General features: G+C 36.1%; 1 protein-coding gene across 1 annotated transcript in view; it reads left to right on the top strand.

The window, feature by feature from the left end:
- The window catches only part of esyt2b (extended synaptotagmin-like protein 2b), a 41086-nt gene that overhangs the window by 1147 nt on the left and 21744 nt on the right, over positions 1-18195 (top strand). Inside the window, exons 2-7 of the mRNA XM_073836996.1 lie at positions 7659-7700; positions 8673-8807; positions 10902-10978; positions 11061-11133; positions 14725-14814; positions 17372-17427. Coding sequence (XP_073693097.1) covers positions 7659-7700; positions 8673-8807; positions 10902-10978; positions 11061-11133; positions 14725-14814; positions 17372-17427 — 473 coding nt within the window. The remainder of the gene's footprint in view (positions 1-7658; positions 7701-8672; positions 8808-10901; positions 10979-11060; positions 11134-14724; positions 14815-17371; positions 17428-18195) is intronic.

Below are 18195 nucleotides of genomic sequence, written 5' to 3'. Positions count from 1 at the left end.
TAGGCTCATCATGGCTGTAATTAAAAGCCAAAGTGCAACAAAGTAAATACACTTTATGTAATGAGATATTTAGACCTGAAGGGTGAGAACCAATGTTAGTCTGTGTAGTTAAAAGTGAGTATTCACCTCCCAGCAGTCTGTATACTATAAAAATGTAATTTGTACAGAATAATGGTTAAATAAATGTAAATAACAATTAAAGGGGTCAAAACACAGGTTTTTAAATTATTTTAATATGTTCCTTGAGGTTTACTTTTAGTGTTAATAAAGTTTTTTTGCACAAAAAATATGTGGAAAAAAAATATTTTTTTAACCCTTATTCTGACCCTCTGTCTAAAACAGCCAGTTTTAAGGGGCAGGTCCTTTAAGGCTTGTCAGGAATTGGCCACTGTTATGATTAACGTCATTGCATAGGAAATAGTATCAACGCCCCCTCGCTATTGCATGTGTGTTTTTTACAACATGATTAAAAAAATGGCCATTTCCAGACAAAGCATTATGAAATCATTACGGTTTATGATGCAGCTGCAGTCAGATCTAGTACCATTTCATCTTTCAACAAATGTTTCTTTTTAAACTCTCCATGACACTGTGCCTCATTTATAAAACAAAATGCTCTGATCAGTCCTCTGACACAATCTGAGATGCCATTAAAAACAAACTATCCACTTGTTCCTTATGCTGGGATCCATCTGATATCTGTACAAAGATGCAAACGAGCTGTTTAAACCAGTGGTGTAGTGCAGGGTATACAGCACTACACCACTGTCAGATTTGCTTGTACCCACTTGTACCCACTTCTAAATCCCCTCTGAGGCGCATCATTCAGTAGTAATTGTGCGTTAGCCTTAGCCAAAATCATGACAGTCCACCACATGAATAGCACGAATAGACCGGCATGAATTCAATTGCATGTGAATAAATGCAAATATTCCCTAAAAAAAAAAACATTAAAGACGGTCATGCTGTGAGGACCATGGTGCCGGCTTTCTTTGAAATATGTTTGATTGTGACTGACAGCACAGCGAGTCAGGCGTTAAGTGACTGAACGCCAGTGGGCGGGGCCTATGGTGAGAAGATGACTATTTCTCAATGTCTTGCTCTGGAGGCAGTGTTTATGCAAATGTTTGTGCCCGGGTGATGTCACCCTGGCACCCTGTCTTTGCATAGGAAACTGTATCAACACCCCCTGGCTATTGCATGTGAATTTTTTGACAACATGATTAAAAAAAGTGGTCATTTCCAGATGAAGCGTTATGAAATAATTTACTTACAGTTTGTGATGGTGCTGCAGTCAGATCTAGTTCCACTTCATCTTTCAACAAATGTTTCTTTGTGAACTCTCCATGACACTGCCTTGTTTACAAAACAAAATGCTCTGATCAATCCTCAGCCACGATCCGTGATGCCATTAAAAATAAACAATCCATTCGTTACTTACGCTGGGATCCTTCTGATATCTACAAAGACATGAATGAGCTGTTTAAACCAAATGTGTCAAAACAAAGATCTTTCACTCCTTTTGTCCTATTGACAACAGACTCAAGTGTGAGTATTGTGTCAGAAAGTGCATGCGCATCTGTATACTGTATGTTGACGCGACATGACACTTGCATGTCAGACGTTATGTGTCTGAACACCAGTGGGCCGGGCCTATGGTGAGAAGATGTCTATTCGTCAATGTCTTTCTCTGGAGGCAGTGTTTATGCAAATGCTTGTGCCCCGGTGATGTCACGTTAATTTCCAGAAAAAAGTATTATGAAATCATTTACAGTTTGTGATGCAGCTGCAGTCAGATCTACTACCACTTTATCTTTCAGCAAAAGTTTTTTTGTGAACTCTGGCACTCTGCCTCGTTTACAAAACAAAATGCTCCGATCAATCCTCAGACGTGATCCGGGATGCCATCAAAAATAAACTATCCATTCATTCCTTACGCTGGGATCCTTACGCCTGATATCTACAAAGACACAAACGAGCTGTTTAAACCAAATGCGTCAAAGCAAACTTTTTTCACTACTTTTGTCCTATTGACGAGAGGCTCAAGCGTGAGTATTGTGTCAGAAAGTGAATGTGCATCTGTATACTGTATCCAGTGTAGACAAGATAGCGGCAGTGATTATAATTTCTGTTTGCATTAAGCGTGTCAGCGATTAAGTGACTGAACGCCAGTGACTATTCTGTGATGCTTTGCTCTGGAGGCAGTGTTTATGCAAAAGTCTGTGCCCAGGTGACGTCACCCTGGCACCCTGTCATTGCATAGGAAATAGTATTAGTGCCTCCTCACTATCGCATGTGTTTTGACATCATGATAAAAAATAAAAAATAAAAAACAGTCATTTCCAGACAAAGCATTATGAAATCATTTACTTACAGTTTGTTATGCAGCTGCAGTCAGGTCTAGTACTGCTTCATCTTTTAAGAAAAGTTTTGTTGTGAACTCTCCATGACACTGTGCCTTGTTTACAAAACAAAATGCTCCCATCAGTCCACTGACACGATCAAGGCGAACACACATCAGTATACTGCATCCAGCGTTGACAAGATAGCGACAGTGATTGCAATTTCTATTTGCTTTTGACGTGACGCAACACTCACATTCAGAGTGTCAGCCATTAAGCGACTGAACACCAGTGGGCGGGGCCTATGGTGGGAAGATTACTATTTGTCAATGTCTTGCTCTGGAGGCAGTGTTTATGCAAATGTTTGTGCCCCAGATCCAAACAAGTTGTTTTTGGAGATTTATGAAATAAATAATTTGTTCATAATGAGGGGGACATTTTAAGCTATGCACTTGCAGGATGTTTTATTGATACAAAGACCTATTATATGCCAAAAGATGCAAATGCAAAATTTAATTTATCATGTCATGACCCCTTTAAGTAGTTATCTATAATTACCTTACCATATTTGGCAATAAACTACATTATATGTAATTTTATTGTGAAATACTGTTAAAATTATTAAAGAAATTATTTATTGTTAGCAGTGATTAATTATATTAAAGGGGATGTCTTTTGGAGCCTTGAGAATGTATAAACATGCTGGTTCAAAAAAGCTGTACATCTTACAGTCCTTGACCATCCATGTTGGGGATATCTTGGGAATAATAAATTAGTGGTCAGTCAATATGGGATTTCCAATGATGGATTCCCTAAGTGTCATGTTTTCATGTAATGCATCTTCTTGTCTGTGTAGCGTTAGTCAGTTACCAGATACGTTTTCATAAAATGGTCTACACTTCATTTAGTCTTAACTGCTCTTGAGCCTTAATCAAATTACATTCCGGCTTGAGTCAACTTGTCTGTGTGAGATTAGAAGTCTGTTGAACTGGTTTTTGTTGATGAGTTTGAAGTTGTTTTCTAAGAAAATATTTCACAGCAGTGAAGTTATGGATTCTGTGATTGTTCACGTTTTGTGGTTCTGTGCTTTTAAGCCAAGACGTTTCTTTTGAAACACTTGTTGACTTGTTTGTCCAGTTTCTCTGTGGTTCCTGGAAAGTGTATTATGTCAAGTTTTTTTCTTGGTTTGCTGAAAGTGGTGTCCTTAAACAACATGGGTCTTAAAGAATCTGGGTCTCGAAATCTCTTGCCTAATGGCTTCAAGCTTGCTACACTAATGTCTAGCTAAATGCATTACAGAGTTCAAAGTTACAAAATATGTAAATACATGTAATAACTTTTTTAAATATGTCACTGATAACAACTTTTTTTTACAGTCTTCAGTGTCCTATTTTTAGAAAGACAAACCATTTACATCACAGATTATCACATTCTCATCAAATTATGTCACTGTCAGGAATCTTTAGTCTTTACATCTCTACATTACTGCGGCAACTCTACAATCTGTCTCGCCTCTAGCCAAAATTCATACATACATTCCATAGTTATCTGTCTATGCTCTTGTCAATGAAAGGAATTCCTCAGAGATCTCTAGTGACCATAGAAACACAGTTACCATGGGAACTTTCAGTGTCTTTCTCCACATATCATTAATACTAAACAAAATAGTTAATATTTATTTTGGAGGGATACTCAGTCTAGTGCTGGTTAGAGTAGCTCTAGCTACTCAGTCCTGTTTGTCTTGATTGATGGTTATGCCAAAATATGTCAGTGGGAGAGCTAGCTGAGGAAAGCGCTGTGCTGTCATATATGGTACTCTGCTCGAAGCTACACCGACACTGTTTTGCGATTAAAATAAATTCAGAGTGATTGCACTGCAGAAGGGAGTCACACACCCCCATGTTGTCTCTTGAGATTACAATAAAAATGTTACTATTATAGGACATACAAAAGGAGGTTAACTTCATAGGTGCCACAAACGCATTATCTTCTCATGCTGAGAGCGCATTGTATTCTCAGGTAACCTGATGTGACTTACCTGAGATTTTCCTTTCAGCTTATGCTTAATGTCTTGGAGAGAAGCGTTTATGGTTTTGCAGCTGTGTTACCATAGTGATGAGATTCAAATGTGCCCTATACATTTGTTTTGCTTGTGTGTAGCATTTGTTTATAATTTAAAGCTTTAGTTTTAAGATGTTAAATTGCAGGGGCCTTTTGTGGTCACCAAGGCTACATTCAGACTGTAGGCAAAAGTGGCCGAAAATCCTATTTTTTAGTTTTGCTAATAGACTCCGATCTGTTTTTGTTTCCATAACAATGTGAACAGCACAAACCACATGAAATCTGATCTTTTTGATTCTGATTTGGGCCACTCTCGGTCATAAGTCAGATAGATGTCTGTTTTTTTTTTTTGCAGTGTGTGACCTCTTTCTGAATAGTCGTATCATAATTCATGTGAAGTTTATATCACTGAGGTTTAACATTCCTTGGAATTCTGCGTTGACGGGAGACACACAAAGTTTTTACATTCCAGAATATGGAAGAAAGCTGCAACTAATGCTCAACTAATGCTGTAAAATATACATGAGAGTCAGTTGGTACTAATAATATTGATAATTTAAATGAACTGATTTGTATATGAATGCTTAAATTACAGTTTTTATAAAAATAAAGTTGCAATAACATAATTATATTTCTATGCCAATTCATTTTTTTTTTTTTTTTTTACTTTTAAATGGTGGCTGTCACAAAAACTTGACTGATTTATTCAAACATAAATTAAACATTGAATAACAGTAAAATTATACTGAAAATATGATACATGGTGCATATATTTGCCAAAACGCTCTCTTATGTTTTCTAGCTGACTAATGAATGTATGGCTACGGAATATTTTTTTCTTCTGAGGTAAATGTTATGTGACATATTCTGTTACAGTGCCTTGCGAAAGTATTCCTACCCCTTAATTTTTTTTCACATTTTGTTATGTTACTGCCTGTTAAACTGCTTTTCAAAAAAAAAATTCACTTCAATCAACACACCATACACTATAATGGCACAGCAAAAAAAAAAAGGATTTTAACATCTTTGCAAATTTATTGAATATAAAAAACTTCCATTGCATAAGTATTCTAGGACAAATTAAATTTATCATAGGAGCTTTGCTTGTAGACGTTACTACACTTCAAGTGGAGTTAACCTGTGGCAAATTTAATTGAATGGGTATGATTTGACACACGTCTTAATAAAAGGTCTAACAGATGAAAATGCATATCAGAGCAAGAACCAAGCCCTGCCTGTAGATCTTAGAGACAGGATTGCATCAAGCCACAAATCTGGGGAAGAGTTCAGAAAAAATCTGCTGCATTGAAAAAGTGTGTAGTCACAGAAGTTTATAGTCTCTGTTACCCTTAATGGAAGAAGTCTGAAACAACCACGACTCTTGAGACTTGAGGCTGTAAAGGTGCTTCAACTAAGAACTAAGTTAAGGGTGTGAATACTTATGCAAAGTTCTTATTTCAGTGTTTTATTTTTAATAAATTTATGAAGTTGTGACAATTCTGTTTTTGCATTGTCATTACGGTGCACAGAGTGTAGATTGATGTAGAAACAGTGTTGTTTTTGACAACCATCTTAGATTTAGTCTTAGTTTTAGTCTTTTGGACTAAAATGCTTCTTAGTTTTAGTCAAATTTTAGTCACTTCTATATGTGATAGTTTTAGTCCAATTTTAGTCGACGAAAAGTCAAAAAGGTTTTAGTCTAGTTTTAGTCGACGAAAAGTCAAAAAGGTTTTAGTCAAAAAAAGGGAAAAAAGTAGTCTTTTAACAAATTAATGTAGGTCAGTAAGTATTTTGCTGTTGGGTAGTGTCACTTATAAGTTCTGAAAATAGCAGATCTATAGTTCAACACAATGTGAGCTTCCGGATCGACTATTTTCACCAATAATTACAATAATGAAGGAATGTTTTAGAACATAAAAGACAAACAAGGATGGAATGCTAAAACGGCTTGCCATAGCGTCAGATACTTTTTAAGTCAGGGGTTTGGTGTTGTGGACTTTCGCTCCGCCTCCCTCACATCCCTGCACCAGTAGGAAAGTCCACAACACCAAATCCCTGACGCTGATTGCTGATTGGGCAGGCAGCGAGCGGATCGTGAAGAAAGGTCAGCTGAAATTGACACTTTATGTTTCAGGCTAGAAATCGCTGATACAACCTTTAAAGCAGAGGACGCGATCAGTTCATGCGCTTCGCGCTGCTGATTCTCTTGAACTGAGGCGCTACAGTGAGTTGTCACTCCACTTTAAACGGCACCATATATTGTTTGAATATTTTAATAAAATGTACAGAATTTGAAAACTGAGACTTTCATATCAAAAGTAAGAAAGCACAGAGCTTACTGTGCTTTATTGGATGGTAGGTGTGCTACAATGTTACGTTCTTTAACTAAAAACAGGCTAGACTAATTGATTCTTGAGATTTAAGACTCAGTATCATTTTGTAAAAATGAGAATCGTTTAAAATCGAGAAATCTGTCATACTTTCATCTTATCCTTGTCCTCCCTATCACGTGTTCACCGCAAACTTGCTGGCTTATGCTGCAGATCACATTTGAATGCATAAACACTAACGTCAGTGGCCTCCACATTTACTTCTGTATGACAGCATGCTGTGTTGTTCTTTTGTGCATGTGGGTCAGTTCAGGACTGTGACCAGTTCACACTTGAATCTGTTAATGGCCACCAAAATAATGTCAATGTCCAAAAAAAAAAAAAAACCTGGATCTGAGCAAAATATCTGAATTGAACACTTAGGCTTGCAATGTGAATGTAGCCATGCTCTCAGAAGTTCTTTGTGTGGTCATTGTTGGATGGAAGATAACTGCATTTTTTGATACCTGATAAGTTAAAGGGGTAGTTCACCTGATTCACTGCAGTGTTAGTGTGTTATCTTGCTCCCTCCCACTGCATGAAACAAACGCAGGCTAAGCATTTTAGGCATGCAGGGATTTAACTGCAGCTACGCTCATCCTTGATCCTGTTTCTCACATACATGATAATAACACTGAAGTGAAAGAAAAGGGGAGAATACACATGGGTGCCACTTTTTTGTATAGAGAATGTTTCACATGTTTAGACTGAGTCTTTTTATTTTGTCATACATTGACTGTTTATATTCCATGCCATCTGTGAACCTAGGGTGTGCGTGTGAAAAATAGCCTGAGGGGTTTCTTCGAATACACTGCAGCATGTTTACAGAAGCAGTCTTGTTCTCTCTCTCGTAATAACATGATACATTTGTATATTTCTCCAACAGGTTCATTATCCAGATGTGGAGAGAGTTGAGTGGTTAAATAAGGTGAGAGAATTATTAGATAATAATTGCCCGTCCCTCAACATTTCTAAGTAATCATCATCCAGCATACATTCATGTGTCTGCAGTTAGTAATATGCAATCTGATACTCTCTAACATTTGCTGTGCACTGGTGTGATAATTCAGTGTGCTTTGCTCATGTTACACTACATGTAGCAACCCCTTTTCTCCATCAGTGTCAAAATCAGTGGCTTTTTAAAATATTCATTGTACATATACATTCAGTGGCTCTCAGCCTTGAAAAAAACATGCCTGATTTGAATATTTCATTGGCAATTTGCCCAGCGGCGTAATTTATGTACCTGAATGGCCTCATGCTTCTGCAAAGTATGTCTGCAACATTCAAAATCATGCAAAACTATTTACATGAAACACTGCAGAACCTAGATGTTTTCAACAAAACTGAGAAGGATAAAATCTCTTATAGTACTGTATTGATACTAATATTATAACCAAAATTTTGAAAAAGCATTTTGAAACTCATAAATGTGATATACATCATATGAATGTAAAAAAAAAATGCTTAATTCTTTCTTTTTTGTTATTTGGCAGTCTACATCTCTTAGATATTATTTGTTTGCTCTCATATGCACAATCGTACATTTATATATGAATAATTATGTATTTGCTGTCCCAGCGTGTCTACCTGGTCTGTTGTCATGGAGAACAGATTCCAAATGCCTAGAGTATTTACAGTTAGTCAAGTTACAACATGTCCTTGAGCCTGTTTAAATGAAAACTGTGAACCGTATCACACAACCTTGTTGTGGAAAATATATTTTGCATGCATTGAAGACTTTGTTTTTAGCATAGCAGTCAAGAGAGTATTAAACAACAGTTAAACTTTTCTGATAACTAATACATTTCCGACTAGCTTATAAGCCAGTGGCAGTAAGAAATGAAGATAACTTAAGTGCCTTGCTTAGTACTGAGCAGATACACTCTTTGCCTTTCAGACAGTGAAACAGATGTGGCCTTACGTGTGTCAGTTTGTGGAGAAGCTGTTTAGAGGAACAATCGAGCCAGCAATCAAAGAAGCCAATGCCCACCTCAGTACATTCAGCTTTACCAAGATTGATCTCGGAGATAAGGTATTCATGCTTATTCTCACTGTCTATTAACATTCAATGCTCACAAAGTGTGTCCTGTTAGAGAATGTGAATCTTTGTTTATAATTCTTAATGTAACATCAGTCAAGCTGGCTTGTATTTTAAAGAGCTTAGGCCCACACTTAGACACCAACGTATTGCATGCACTTTTCTTGGCTCGTTTCACTCTGTCACCTTGAGATTTAACATATCCAGTTATTTAGCCCTAGAGTGTCGTCTTGAAAGGGAATGCAGTGCTTAGCAGTCCACATGCGGCCACATGGTTTTGCTCAGACAGACGACATGAGTCTCCACCTCTTCTCCTCATTATTTCCTGTGCTGTCACCAATGTCCCTATTGATTTTTTTTTTTTTTTAATTAAGAAAAAAAAAAAAGAAATCAGTAGGCATTGCCTAGCTCATTCACTCAATATAACTCAATATGTGACCCTGGACCACAAAAGCAGTCTTAAGTAGCACGGGTATATTGGTGGCAATAGCTAAAAATACATTATTTATCTTTTATGCCAAAAATCGTTTGGATATTAAGTAAAGATCATGTTCCATGAAGATATTTTGTAAATTTTCTACCGTAAATATATCAAAATTATTATTATTTTTTTTAGTAATGTTCATTGCTAATATCTTTAAAGGTGATTTTCACCCTCAGGCTTCAGAATTTCAAATAGTTGAACATCGGCCAAATTTTGCAAGCTTTCAGATTTCCAATTTCCAAAAATTGACCCTTATGACTGGTTTTGTGGTCCAGGGTCACATATAGGGGGAATTGATTTAATAGCCCTATAAAAATTGTATCTATATATTTTTATATTGTGTAGGATATTTATAGTCCTGTTAAAAGTATAGAATGGCATGTTTTTAACAATTTAAGGGCATGCTATTGTATAACAGAAGGTTTTCTGTTGTAATTGTTTGTTTATACACTGATTTATGTTTTTTAAATAAGTTTTTTTTTGCTCATCAAGGCTGAATGTGTTTGTATAAAGGAAAACTGTAATTTTGTGAAATATTAATGCAATTTAAAATAACAGTTTTCTATTTTAATATACTTAAAATATAATTTAGTCCTGTGAAGCAAAGCTGAAGTTTTAACATCATTACTCCAGTCTTCAGTGTCACATGATCCTTCAAAAATCATTCTAATATGCTGATTTATAATCAGTGTTGGAATCAGTTTATAATAATAAAGTACTTTTAAAGGCAATTAATTAGATGAATGCATCTACCCATCTTCAGATCAGCTGCACAGGAAAAGTGTTCAACAATTTCTGAGGTGTTTTTTTTCAGTCTCTGGTACACATTTTATTTTATTTTAGTTAATATTTTATTTTATTTTTTAGTTTTATTGTTCCTCTAGTCAGTTATTCTGGTGTTTTTGTGTGCACACCTAGTTACCGCAGCTGACAGCCTTTCTGTTCTTTGAGCCTTTGAATAGTAAGAACAGACTGTGCTTCAGCAGACCACTGCTATAAGACACAGTATACATTTCATACAAATCTGTAAATATAACTAGGCATTAATTCTAAAGCCTCTTTAAACATTTCATTGTGTAAATCATATACTTGGCTTATGCAGCCTAGAGTTCACAATGGGAGTTAATGCTGTTATAGCCTGTATTGTGAGGGCATGAAACATGCATGCATTGTGTTGTCTATTAAAGCACTATTAGCAAGTAAAATTTCTAAACAAATAAACAGTTTACATCATTTTTTCCAAAGGAAATGAATAAATAAGTCGATTGAAGACCAATGCAGTATAATTGATACTATATATGTAACCTGTAACACTATATTTCATTCAAAAACCGTGTAGGTCATTTGCAGTGTAAGACCATCTTGTATATTTTATTGAAGATAAGACATTGCTTCACTACTTAACACTAAAAAGACATTTCACTAAAAAGCTATATATTGCATCAGGAGTAGAAAGGTTGACGTAAGAAATTTAAACCTTTTGGAAAAGCTGACCAGCTGTCAGATGGAAATAGTTTATGTTGTCAGGGCTCTGTGAAGGAATGCATGCTGGTCAAAGAAATGTCAACCCCCTGACAGGGCATCTGTGCTCATCTCTGTCACAGCCTCTCAGAATCAATGGGGTCAAAGTTTACTCTGAGAACGTGGACAAGCGGCAGATCATCATGGACCTTCAGATCAGGTGACGTCACATTATATATGCAATCTTTTATTTAACTTCCTGGTTTTCCAGCAGGTTTTAATATTTATCTTTTCTTTTATAGCTACGTTGGAAATACTGAAATCGATGTGGATGTCAAAAGGTACTACTGTAGAGCAGGGATCAAAAGTATACAGGTATATTGTTATCATCTTCTCATTAAACATTTTAAAAGTGATATTCTCTGCTCTTGTGCCACATAAAGCAGTAGGATTGTATTCTCCACTGTTGTTTGTTCACACCACATGTATACAGCAGCACTGTTATGTATGGCATCTTCCATCTTCCATGACTCAATGGATTATGTTAGCCAAGGCCAGAGAGTTAATTTGTTGGATACAGAGAAGCTCTTTCCTATATTGTGACGCAACCACGTGTTTCATGGAAGGAATCCAGTCGACTGTAGAACGGAGCCTATTTTTATTTTTACAGAAAGGGTGTGTGTGTATTTATAGGGAGGCGTGTAACCAAATACTAAAATGCCCTTGTACCGTTTGTAGTGCATGATCAGATACACACACACATGCTCACACAATGACCGTTTTGTACATGATTTATGGACTTGTTTCATTCTATTGCATTAAATGCATAGCAGAGTAAACTCTCTGTGTGACAGCATGCTGTGTTTATGTATGATGTATTTTTTACTATATAGCGAGGAGCTTTATAATACCTGGACTGGAGAGAGCTGTTCGCATTGCCATTTATCTCTGCAAGTGAAGTGTAAGGCTGCCATCTTTGCTCAGTTCCAGAAAAACATATTAGCACATTTCATGGCTTTAAGAGCACTCATAAAATAATTACCCACTGGCAAAAGAGGTACAATAATATAATGAAATACTTTTGCGTTTTACAAGTCACAAAATTCAAATTAGTGAGTAAGGCAAGCCAAGTGTATGTATATAGCATCTTTCGTGCACTCTCAGAAAAAAAGGTATAAAAGCTGTCACTGGGGCAGTAAGCTTTCAGAAGTTACATTTTTGTACCTTATTTACCCCTATAGGGTGCATATACAGTCAAGCCCGAAATTATTCATACTCCTGGCAAATTCTGACTTAAAGTTACTTTTATTCAACCAGCAAGTTTTTTTTTTTTTATTAGAAATGACACAGACATCTCCCAGAAGATAATAAGACGATGTACAAGAGGCATCATTGTGGAAAAAATTATTACTCATCTTTTATTTACATTTGAACAAAAAGTGGCATGTCCAAAATTATTCATACCCTTCTCAATAATCGATAGAAAAGCCTTTATTGGCTATTACAACAATCAAACGCTTCCTATAATTGCTGACCAGCTTTCATTCATCTTTAGCGCTGAGCTCCAACTCTTTCAGGTTGGAGGGTCTCCTTGCCATCACCCTGATCTTTAGCTTCCTCCACAGATTCTCAATTGGATTTAAGTCAGGACTCTGGCTGGGCCACTGCAAAACGTTAATGTTTTGTCTGCTAACCATTTCTTCACAGCTTTTGCTGTGTGTTTTGTGTAGTTGTTGTGCTGAAATGTCCACTGGTGCCCAAAGCCAGTTTCTCTGCAGACTGCCTGATGTTGTTGTTGAGAATTTTGATGTATTGCTCCTTTTTCATGGTGCCGTTTACTGTGATTAGGTTCCCTGGTCCACCGGCTGAAAAACACCCCTAAAACATTAGGTTCCCACCACCATGTTTGACAGTGGGGATGGTGTTCTTAGGGTTGAAGGCTTCTCCTTTTTTTACGCCAAATGAAGGCTACATCATTGTGGACAAACAATTAAATTTTTGTTTCATCTGACCATAAAACAGAAGACCAATCGGTCTGTATATAGTAAACACAAACATTCATCTCAGTAACATCTATATGTTAATTAGAATTACGATGCGATCAAATGGCACTAAACATACGCACGTGAATTACACGCGCATCACTTCTCCGCATTCAATATGAACTGAACTACAACATCACCTGATGACAACGGTCAGATATACAGCGGTAACATATGACGGGTAAAGAAAGATTCATTCATTTACATTCATGCACGCACATCTACAACTCACTGACGAGTGACGATAGCAGAGAATGAAACCGAAAGTAACTTGAACAACTCCGGCAGAACTACAGTCAGCGCTCTACATGCACAACTTAATCATATGCCAATAGCAAGTCTACCTTTACAAAATGAATAAGGAATTTAGTACATTATTAAATTAGAACGATAGTATCGTGTATCGGCGATCTCTCAGGCTGACGATAGGGCGATATGAAAATTGAGCATATCGCCCAACACTAAACCCAGTGGTGTACAGTGTTCGTTGGACTGTCTGCCTTGAGATGTTGCCACCAGCAGAGCCCAGATTCATCAGGATGGCCTTGGTGGTGATCCTTGGATTCTTTTTCACCTCTCTCACTATCCTCCTGGCCAGCACAGGTGTCACTTTTCACTTTTCGACCAGATCCTCTGAGATTTTTCACAGTGCGGAACGTCTTGTATTTTTTAGTAATACTTTGCACTGTAGCCACTGGAACTTCAAAACATTTAGATATGGTCTTCTAGCCCTTTCCTGACTTGTGAGCAGCCGCAGGTCCTCAGTGTGCTCCTTTGTCTTAGCCATGACTGTCCACAAACCAACAACAGAGAGCTTCTGTTTTTCACCTGTTGATTGAAACAGCTTCAATGAATCAGGGTAATTAGGATGCTTTAGAACAGCTTTGACTATTTGGAATGGTATAGAACTTTGGATTTTCCCATAGACTGTGACAGTTTGCAAAGGGTATGAATAATTTTAAGCCTGTGTCATTTCCGGTCAAAATAACTTGCTGGTTGAATAAAAGTAACTTTAAGTCAGAATTTGCCAGGCGTCTGAATAATTTCAGGCTTGACTGTAAGTACCTTAAAGGTACATAGTAGTACCTAAGGTCTACATATTAGTACCTAAATGGTACAGATTTGTACCTTTCAAAAAGGTACCTCCCCATAGGAAAGAAATAGAAATAGAGTAAAAAAATAAAAGAAAGAAAAATATTATTAAAATCAGTTACTTAGCTATTCACAACATAACACAATGCTATGGCATCATCAAGCCACTGTAATCACTGCATTGCAGAATGAATAAGCCGTTAATCTACACTGACTGAACTTATGTGATCTCTTCCACATATGGTTCCATAAAGGACTACTTGAGACAGGACATTCCCTTGAGTTATTTTTTCTCATTAGCAGCTCTTTGGTAATGAATGATTGTTCAAAACAGAAGCTCATACAGTAATTCTGTTGCTCAGAGCTGAAGTGATGGCTGTGAAGGTGAAATCACTGAGCATGTGGAGTGCTGTCAGAAGTAAAATAATAAATGCATCAGTGTCAGGATCCTGAACTATTCATCATCAGCCTGGGGCGCGTAGTGGTTAGTTTGACAGCGCTGCTCTCTCACAAAATCTTGTTTTCCAGAAATGAAAACCATCCTTAGAACAAAATAAATTCACATGAGATACAAATTTGTCATTCCATTTGAGGACTGCTAGGCTAATGGTGATAAAGTGGGCTGTTCCTAATGAAGACAGCAAAGATTTCATTAATATAATCTGGTGAATGCCAATTTTTATTTAGCTTTTTTAGTTAAGGCTCAATCAGAGAAGGGTAAACACACCAAACCTCTAGTGAGAATCCATACCAGCGTTTCAAAGTTTAATGTGACTTGTCTGTCTCATTTCTCTTTCTCTCTCTGTATGTACTTGGCTGCATGTATGAATAGCTACATGGAGTTCTGCGGGTGATTCTTGAACCACTTTTGGGGAATATGCCGCTGGTTGGTGCTCTTTCCCTCTTCTTCCTCAAGAAGCCAGTGAGTTTATGAACTATTTATTACTATTATATTTATTACTACTATTGTATGTACTATTCCTTAATGAGGACTGAAGTTTCTTTGTTTCTGATAAAGATGGAACTGTAATATTACTGTGTGGACATTTTTCACATTTGCTGCCTCATGTCCTGCACCTATGTTTAACTTGAATTTCAGTGTGAGCTTTTCCCCCAAAACATCTATTTTACCATAATATATAAAGGAGCGTTGTCTTTAATGTGAATAAACATGTTTCTACTGTGCGTACAAAGGGTGAGTGTTAGGAAGAAAGGATCTCAAGGAAGGAGTGTCTTGAAGACATCTGATGAGATGACTATTAAATAAGGTTGTGAATGCTGAAAGAAGATAAGGCAGAAGTCAGTGTGGAATGTGAGTGGGCAGTGGCTTGGTTCTTGTAAAACAGCAGGAAATGTTTAACTTTACATCACTGAGTACATCATAGAGTCCTCAGTAATGAGTGCATGCAGAAGACTGAGAATGTCTAGGAAGAATTATTTCTACTTCCATTAACTGCAGCTGAATACGAATATAGAGCCATTACGATACACTGCCATTCAAATGTTTGGAAAGTTTCTTATGCTCATCAAGGCTTTGTTTATTTAATCACAAATACAGAGAAGGAAAATAATGTTGTGAAAAACTATTATGATGTAAAATAACGTTTTTCTATTTGAATATATTAAAATGTAATTTATTAAATGTAATTTATTCCTCAGCTGAATTTTCAGCATCATTACTCATAATCATTCTAATATACTGATTTATTATCAATGTTGAAAACAGTTTTGCTGCTTAATATTTTACTTGAACCTGTGATACTTTTGATGGATAAAATGTTAAAATAGAAAAGCATTTATGTAAAATTGAAATATTTTCTAACAATATACACTACTGTTCGAAAGTTTGGGGTCAGTAAATTTTTATTATTATTTTTTTTTAAAGAAATAAATAATTTTATTCAGCTAGGTATGTGTTCAATTGATAAAAGTGATAGCAAAGACTTATATATATATTTTATTTTAAATATTTAGATTTCGAGTAAATGCTGTTCTTTTTATCTTTTTATTCATCAAAGAATCTTGGGAAAAAGTATCCCAGGTTCTAAAAACTAATAAGCAGCACAGGTGTTGCCAACATATATAATTCTAATAATAAATCTGCATGTTGGAATAATTTCTGAAAGATTGTGTGTCACTGAATACTGAAGTAATAGCTGATGGAAATTCAGCTTTGCATTACAGGAATAAATTATATTTTAAAGTATATTAAAATTGAAACCATTATTTTATATTTTAATGACATGTCGCAATATTATTTTTTCTGTATTTTTGATCAAATAAATACAGCCTTGACAAGCATAAGAAACTTCTTTAAAAACAGTACTGATCCCAAACTTTTGAACAGCAGTGTATATCTACAGATGTTGTAGTTATCATTGATGGAGGGGAAAAAGTCTAGAACTAGAAGTTCCCCAATGATTTCCTTTGTATCGACATGTTCTAAAACATTTCTCAGAATATATTTTTAATGTTTCACAGAAGAAGAAAATCATACAGGTTTGGAACAACTTGTGATGACACAATTCCCATCATTTTGACAGTGATATCTCTTTAATGTGCTTGTAAAAACACAAAGATCTATTGCTTTAAAGATTGTCCTTGACCAAACACATATTTTTCCACACATTCAATAAAGTCCAATTTAGTTGGCCTATAGAGGATTTTTGATCCTCTATAGGATATATTTTTGAAAGAAAAAGAGAAACTTGTCTTTTGCAAAACTGCATGATTGAGGTTCTATTTAAAGGTTTGCTAACTAGCATAAAATGATCTTAACAGCTTTACCACATGCATATAGCAGTGGCAGACAGTCAGCGTCACTGACCCAGATTCTACAGTCTCTCAGTACCAGATTAGTAGCAGAGCTAATTTCACAGCAGGTTATCACAGCTCAGCCTGATTCTAGCACACATTCTACTGCTATTCCTGAATGAAGGCTTGAATGAGACAGGTGTGGGAAAACTGAATGAGTTTGAGTCCTGTGTGAGGTGTCCAGTGTCCTGCGGCCTGACTATACTGTGATGCACTGCAGAGGTGACTTCTCTTCATATATATTTCTCTGCAGTGTGGGCGACACTGAAAAAAATTCACAGGGGGAAAGAGGCTAAGAGCACAGTTTTATATTGCATCCCAGTTTTAATGGATGTTTCTATATCTGTATTCTCCTTCCATCCATTCTTCGCTCTTTCTTTCTTGTTTATGTTCTGGTACACTGAGACACTGATTGCTCTCATCACTGTAACAAACAGTACATAGTATTTTTATTTATGTGCTGGCTTTACAGTGAGACTTGACATCACCGTTGATATTATATTACTGCCTCAGGCATGTTTAGACATATTGTATTGTTTGTCTTTTTGTGTTATCTGGTTTTGTGCTTGTTTCCATCCTCTGGACAGACAATCTGTATTTTCTCTGTGTTAGCAGTGTAGTCTGTTTATGTTATCTATATGCTTGATTCTCTCTTTTTCTTTCAGCTATTGGACATAAACTGGACAGGCCTCACAAATATATTGGACATTCCAGGGCTTAAGTAAGTGAACTTTTTCTTCCTATAATGGATTATATCTTTAATTACTAAGACAACAATCTGTGTTTCTAGGAATTACTTTTTTAGTCCTGCAAAGCATTTGATATAACCTCTGGTTTATGCTGGTCAGGCTTCTGATTCTGTTTTGATTTCAGGGCCTCTTGGTTCTTGTCCACAGATTTGTAAAATGTTGAGTCTAAACCTCTTCTTTTGTTTTTGTTCATTTACTTGGTTGTAGGCCTGTTTGCTGTAGATAATTGAAAGAGCCTTTGTTCCGCAGTTTTAGTGCATAATCAATTTAAGACATCCGTCTTTCACTCTAATGTATTATGTTGACTTTAATTAACTATAAGCTTTTACGCTTTTTATTATTAGACTGTCTCACTCTTGAGTAGTGATGAATTTAGCTTTTTGGCCACTTTACCTGAACAATTATCAGTCTGACACACTTGACTGAATTTATGTTTCGCACATAAAGGTTTATGCTTAAATGCTTTAAACTTGTCAACTAAGTTTTGTAGACTTTCAAATGTTGCCTTTGTATGTATTTATACACCTTAATAAAGAGTAAATACCTATTGTATATAATAAATGAATATTATATAACTCTATATTTCTATATTTCTATATTTCACTCTAAGATCAAACACTTTACTATGGAAGCCCGTTTCTGCCACTGAATAAAAAATAAAAAAGGTAATTGCGAGTTTATCTCACAATTCTAACTTTTTCTCACAATTGCAAGTTTACATCTCGCAATTGCGTAATACA

This window comes from Garra rufa, chromosome 3, assembly GCF_049309525.1.
Source record: "Garra rufa chromosome 3, GarRuf1.0, whole genome shotgun sequence".
Taxonomy (NCBI): Eukaryota; Metazoa; Chordata; class Actinopteri; order Cypriniformes; family Cyprinidae; genus Garra; species Garra rufa.
This window is presented reverse-complemented; position numbering and strand designations above follow the sequence as displayed.